The sequence below is a fragment of the Helicoverpa zea genome, chromosome 16, assembly GCF_022581195.2.
Source record: "Helicoverpa zea isolate HzStark_Cry1AcR chromosome 16, ilHelZeax1.1, whole genome shotgun sequence".
Taxonomy (NCBI): domain Eukaryota; kingdom Metazoa; phylum Arthropoda; class Insecta; order Lepidoptera; family Noctuidae; genus Helicoverpa; species Helicoverpa zea.
Window position 1 is genome coordinate 6,529,680 of NC_061467.1, and position 7,116 is coordinate 6,536,795.

At 33.5% G+C, this 7,116-nt stretch overlaps 2 protein-coding genes across 2 annotated transcripts; both read right to left on the bottom strand.

Moving 5' to 3' along the window:
• Positions 1-376: 376 nt before the first annotated feature.
• Positions 377-5,375, bottom strand: LOC124637659. The gene is made up of 2 exons (XM_047174271.1): positions 4,417-5,375; positions 377-432 (listed from the first exon to the last, which is right to left on the bottom strand). The coding sequence occupies exons 1-2, from the start codon at positions 4,805-4,807 to the stop codon at positions 410-412; spliced, it is 414 nt and encodes a 137-aa protein (XP_047030227.1). The 5' UTR covers positions 4,808-5,375; the 3' UTR covers positions 377-409.
• Positions 629-3,167, bottom strand: LOC124637658. The gene is made up of 2 exons (XM_047174270.1): positions 2,077-3,167; positions 629-691 (listed from the first exon to the last, which is right to left on the bottom strand). The coding sequence occupies exons 1-2, from the start codon at positions 3,165-3,167 to the stop codon at positions 658-660; spliced, it is 1,125 nt and encodes a 374-aa protein (XP_047030226.1). The 3' UTR covers positions 629-657.
• Positions 5,376-7,116: the final 1,741 nt, after the last annotated feature.

The window sequence follows — 7,116 nt, forward strand, 5'->3', positions numbered from 1 at the left end:
ATGTTGGGAACGTGTTTATAGATTAGGAACAGGATTAAATTTTGAAGGTGCTGTTTATTTTTCGAGCGTTTACATTTTACATATGGGGTAAATGTTTTTTGATTGCATTTCAAAGTCAAAGTCAAAGTCAAAGTCAAAATCATTTATTAAAATAGGCTAATACGATTAGCACTTTTTAACGTCAACATTTTACAAGAATGACAGCACCCCCAAAACGCCCCCCTTTCACCACTTCCTAGTGTTATGGCTGGAAAGAAGAAGCGGTGAAGAACAAACTTCCCAGCAACACAGCTGTATATTACAATTTAATTATTATTAATTTATTTTACAGTTATACAATTCAATTTTATTTATTATTAATTTAAAACACCGAATAATACAAAATAAAATAAAGCACTTTTGTTCCACTTCAGAGCTGCCATCTGCGTTTATCTGTGAAATAATCATTAACATTATAATATGCCTTTTTAACAAGAATTTCTTTAATTTTATTTTTAAAAGAACTGTCCGTTAATTCCAACAGATGAACCGGAATTCTGTTATAAATGCGTACACAAAGCCCCCACAAATGAACCGTGTACCTTATGTAAACGATAATTAGGTGCGGTTAACTTGTGTTTATTTCTAGTATTAAAATGATGTACGTCGCTGTTTTTACTATATGAATCTAGGTTTTGCCTTACGTATATTATATTGGCATAAATGTATTGAGACGCCACAGTCAAAATACCAATATCCTTAAACCTTTCCCTAAGGGAGACTCTAGCACCAAGTTTGTATATAGCACGGACAGCGCGCTTCTGTAGTACGAAAACATTCTCGATATCGGCAGCATTGCCCCACATAAGAATTCCGTAGGACATGATGCAGTGAAAATAGCTAAAGTACACTAAACGCGCCGTGGCTACATCGGTGAGAGCTCTTACTTTCCTGACAGCGTACGCAGCAGAGCTTAATTTACCCGTGATGCCAGTTATATGCTCACCCCATTGAATTTTGGAGTCTACTGTTATCCCTAGAAAAGTCGTAGCATGTACCGTTTCAAGTTCCTTATTGTTCAAAATTACACCGGGACCGAGATTTTTTACATTGGGCAAAGCAAATTTAATACATTTTGTTTTCTTCGTATTCAAAACTAAATTATTGGCTGTAAACCATTGCGTTACTAGTGAAAGACAAGAATTCACGTCATCAAAATCTACTCTATTCCTATCAACTTTAAAAATTAGAGACGTGTCATCAGCAAACAATACTACATCACACAATGATTTTAAATAATATGGCAAGTCATTAATGTATACAAGAAACAAAAATGGACCTAAAATCGACCCTTGCGGTACGCCCAAACGAACGGGTAGATTGGAAGATTTGACACCATTAACGTCAACACATTGCATTCTACCGCTTAAATATGAGCTAATAACACTAAGTGCGCTGTCTCTAATACCATAGTACTTTAGCTTCTGGGTAAGCGTTTCATGTTGGACGCAGTCGAACGCCTTGGAAAGATCACAGAACACCCCGATAGCATTCTGTGACTTCTCCCACGCACTGAATATATGTTTCAGTAGAGCAACTCCGGCATCCGTTGTGGAGCGACCCTTTGTAAAACCGTATTGTTCCGCATGTAAAATATTGTATGAATTAAAATGCCGGAGGAGTTGATTTAAAATTAGCTTTTCAAAAATTTTGCTCAACGCGGGCAGAATTGAGATCGGTCTAAAGTTACCTAGATCGTTCTTGCTCCCGGATTCAAAGAGAGGTATAACTTTACTGTATTTCATAAGTTCAGGAAAGGTACCTGAGTCAATGCACTCATTAAATATACGAGCTAAATAGGGCGCAATATCGTCAATAATACAGTTTAAGACTTTAACAGAGATACCCCATAAATCACCTGTCTTTTTTGAATTTAATGACTTGAAGGTTCTTACTATGTCATAAGGTGAAATATAACTAAAGGTAAATGTGGCTTCACATTGACTAACACTACTACGTAAAAGTTTTTCGGCGTTGGTGGCAGAGGAGTCTAAGCCGCTAGTGGTCTTGATTGGAATATTAGAGAAGAATGTGTTAAATTCGCGAGCTACATCAGAATCTTTCTCATAAACTTGATTCTCATTAATGATTTTATACTGATTATCACGCTGTTTGATTTTCCCGGTCTCGCTATTTATAATATTCCACGTCGCTTTTATTATACTCTTACTATTCTTAATTTTATTACTGAAATACATTGATTTTGCCGCATGACAAACTTTTTTAAACAATTTAGAATAATTCCTAACAAATCTAATAAAATTTTCATCAAAATTATAATTTTTCATTTCATACAACTCATACAGCTTAGCTCTACTCTTGTAAATGCCGGGGGTAGCCCACTCATTGAAGTTAGCCGTTTCTTTTAGTACGAGCGTTTTGGTTTTAAAACTAGAATTAAATTCGTATTTTATTATATCAAATAGTGCTCCGTACATTAAATGGGGATTGTTTTTATTTAATATTTCACTGTCTAGTTTCGCGTTAATATTATTTTTCAAACTATTAAAACGACTGGTTGTTAAGGGCCGACATGTTATTTCCCGCTTGATTTTATTCTTTTTATCAGGAAACCGCGCCAGTTGACCACAATGATCGGAAGTTAGGCCATTGGTAATCAGAGTCTCTGTGGCGCTACAATTAGTAAATATATTATCTAAACAGGTTGACGAGGTTGCCGTAATTCGAGTTGGTTCTAGAAATAAATTTACTAAGTTAAATGATTTAAATAAGTTTAGCAACCTTGTAGTTAAAGAAGATGATTCTAAAATATTAACATTGAAGTCACCGCAAACTAAAAGTGATTTACTAGTGGAATTAAGTTTAGAGAGAGAATTTTCCATTACTGATTCAAAAGTGTTAAAATCACCTGAAGGAGGCCTGTATACACAAATTATAACAAACTGTTCCAGTTCAACACATGATAATTCTACATTGCGCTCGACTGATAATTTTACTATATCTGAACGTTCCTTACATTTTAAATTATTAGTTACAATTATAAGAGAGCCACCATGGATGGCTTCCTTTCTAACGAATGAACTTTGTACTGTATAATTACTGTTATTAAGGAATATTATTTCACTATTTCTGTGCCAGTGCTCAGTTATGCACATAACTTGTACCATATAATGTTCAATGAATAGACTTAATTCTAAATATTTGCCGGAAAGGCCCTGAATGTTTTGATGTACAACATTCAGTTGATGTGGCCCACCCTTTGTCGCACCATGTAGTTTAAACTATCAGGTGTATCAATAGTTGTATTAGTAGAACTACTAATATTATTAAAAGAAGAGGTTACCGTAGTAGAACCCGGGTCAATTTGTATATTATTTGCTATCAATATAGCAATTTGTCGTTTATAATAAAAACTAAGATACATTGTATCATTTGTCACTACAAAATTATTTATAAATTTATTTGTATCAAAGTACATTATTCTATTATTGTATTGCCTGGTTATATTGTACATTAATAGATTTAAATTAAATATGTACTGATTTTGTTCTATAGTAAAATTTTTAGAATATGGTAAGGCACAGATGATAAACTTGCAATTTGTTGTATTATTTAATTTCATCATTAATTCAACACAATCTATTATATTTTGTTTATTGACTGCTAGACTATCTCCAAATAGCATAATGGCAGTTGAAGTGGTATTAAGGTTTGTCAATTTAATTGTTTCTATTATTTCATTGTAGCTGGCACCGGGTGAACAATTGTTTATTATTTTACTTTTACAATATTGAGAGATTAATTTACCAAAACCAAGACCAAATCTATCAGAAAATATTTGTGATATATTGTTTTGATTTTCCGAATTATTATTATATGAAATGCTTGATGGTGGAATATTGCACTGAACATTGACAACAGGTGGTATTATGTCACTGCTCACTGCTGACTGCATAGTACTAGGCGATGATAACTCTGGGACAGCTTGTACTGCTGGTTGTGAACAAGTACAGTTGGTATATTTATTTTTAAGAGAATCAAGACGGTCCATATTTTCACTACCTAACTGGAGCAGCTCATCGGTAGCCAAAATATGTGCCTTTACTTGATATTGGGCTGTCTCATATTTGTGTGTAATTTTTGTTAATTCGCGTTGCAGTTCAAGCATTTCCTGTTGCAGAACTAGTGTGTCTTGGTCATACATTAGCCTACTTTGTAAAAGTTGGTTAGTGCACAAATTTAACTGATTTTTTAATTCAACTTTAGTTTTAAGTAAATTATTTAATTTATGTGTGGATTTTTGTTTATGACACACTTTCTTAATTTTTTGTATCAATTTGTTTATTCTTATGTATTTTTTAATCTTTTTGTGACTCAAATTATTAATATGAGGTGGATTTGAAGTAACAAGCTCACTGAAAAGGCGGTGAGTGTCATCACTTTCCTGTTGTTGTTGGGTTTGCTTGAAGCATATTATTGACTTGTGAGCATCATTTAAGCTTGTCTCCAGTACCTTAATGCGACTCAAAGCCCTCTCATGAGCATCACTACATTCACTAAAAGAACCTACAAAATCCTGTAACCTATCCCGCTGATCCAGCACATCCATATATTGGATGTGTAATTCTGCAAGTTGAGACTTCAATTCAGAGTTTTTACTAATTATTTTCTGAATTTCTTCCTCGCTGTCATCACGTTCCCTTAACAGTTGTTGACAGAGCTCTTCGGATGTTTTGAGCTTTTCCAGGGCTAACTTCAGTTTCACCTCCATGTCCTTGGCAGTGGCCTTCCTTGTCATAACGAACATGGTGTCAGGTATTTACTGAAAGCGTGGAGTAAACAAGATGAGAAAGACAGAAAAGAATAGTTTTAGGTAATAGGTTTAGGTGTTGGATTATTTAAAATATGAATTTAGTAGTTTCAAGATTATATAGCATAGAACAGTTTGATTTAATTAATAGAAAATTAAGTACAAAATTGAAATGTAGCTAAGTATAGATTTTGTTAACATAAATTATCTATAATTTGCCTTTAATGTGTAATGTAACAGAAGTTACTGTTAAAGGAACATGTAACTTATATGAAAATCAAGAATGTATTGGGACTTCTTTAGTTTTATTTGATTTTAATTTTTAATTTTCTAAGATAAGGTAGGTTACAAAATTGATATTAATTTTTATTTTTTTTTCGTTATTCTCACTTTTAAAGTAAATAACATAATCTACTGCCAGAGAATTAGTATAATAAAGCGTGTTACAGTTATAATAGAGAGATACTTCCCGTTAAAATCCGATTTATTTGAACTGAGCGGTTGACAGCTGACCGCCTCCGTGTTGTGTAGATTTTTACGAGTTATCCTTTTGCAATTACGTCACAAACATTTGTACACTATATTTACGACTATTACTATTAAATTATCAACTTTTTAGGGCGATTTAGCTAATTATTCTATTTTAATTCAATTTTTAATTATACGACATTGCATTTTGAAGCGGTGTCAGATGGTTGCTTTTTAGAACTCCGTTACATAATTAGCAGATAATATTACTTTAATAAAACGATGAATCTACATGTAAAATTTATACATGATATATTTTACGTTCTGAGTGAACCATTTCACCGGTGGCGGTAGCTAAGATCACCCAAAAAAACAATTTCATTGAGTACTGCGTTCAAATCTAAAACAGTAAATTATAGCTTTTCGAGTTTTTCACTTAGCAACACATTTAGCGAATTACTTTTTTGATTAATATCCGTCTTCTTGTTAACTTAAAAAAGTCGACTCCAAAGACTTTCCCTTAACATAAAAGAATGTAGGCCAAGAGGAACTTACGAACACTAAGAAGTCCTAAACACAACAGAAAGTTGAAAACTTTGTTCTAAAGAAAAATAAGTACACAAAAACACATTTTTAGAAGAAAAACAAAGAACATTCGAGACGTTGACGGCAAAATGCTATTTTCTGTACTTTTCGAGTCAACACTGTATTAGCTGCAGATGTCCATAAATTGCAGGCCTTACACGTTTAATTCTTTCATTTACTACAAGAAATACTGACCATAGAAGTAAACTTTATTTTTAAGAGGAATGAAAAGTACATTTTACTGGTGAATATCTAGAGTACATAGCACACACAGAATGGGAAATAGAATGCGTTTCTGAACCACATTATGAAAGTTATGTGAATAGCCACACATGAAAATTTAATATTCCTTAATTTGATCAGCCAAACTTTATATGCGTACATTGAAGTAACTTAGTACAAAACTTATACGAAGAGACACCTTGAATGTCCCCCAAAAATAAATAAGACCCAAGACTCATTTGCGGCGAGCTATCTCATCGAGCACTTATAGCTACACCGCTGAGCCATAACTTTGCTCGGCGTTGTAAAGAACGCAAAGCAATCTCTATAAATCGAAGTTATCTTCATAAATATCCGTTGACCCGCCGCAGGAGTTCTTAAATTGATTCTACGTGATACGGAATACGAAAAGCATCTATATTGATTCCTCTTCAAGCCTTGGCTAAAACGGTTGGTGACGCGTGAAATGTTTTAATAACATCGAAGCCCTAGGTTTTTTATTGGAGTTTTCTTTTATAGAAAAGTATTTTTGGACTTCTGAATATTTATGTGGTAAATAGTATTGGGAAAGGGTTGATAACCGGTATTGGTAAAAGATGTTCTCTAAATCTGTGGTAGTGCGAGTGTATCAATATTTTTTGATAAAAATAGGTACTGGTATTAAATATTGCCAAGGTTTCTCAACGGAAATAACATGGAATTTAAAGTTTACGTTACCGACGGTCGACCGTACTCCTACGCGATTGACGTCAACGGGGGTTGCGTTCGGAAACCAACGTCAACATAATATTACGCACACAAAGCCGAACCATCACTGTGTGCGAAGTGTGCGCCGCACACATGCATGGTGTAAATAATACTTTTTAATTAAGAACGATTTCGGTGGCTGGGTACCAAAAAAAATATTCAAAAAACAAAACAAATACTACCGGTTTTAAATAAAATTAATTTCTAATTAAAATTGTAAGTATTTCACTCGTCAAACAGCGTAACAATATTAATGACAGTTTCACCAAAGTTGCTAAGACTTG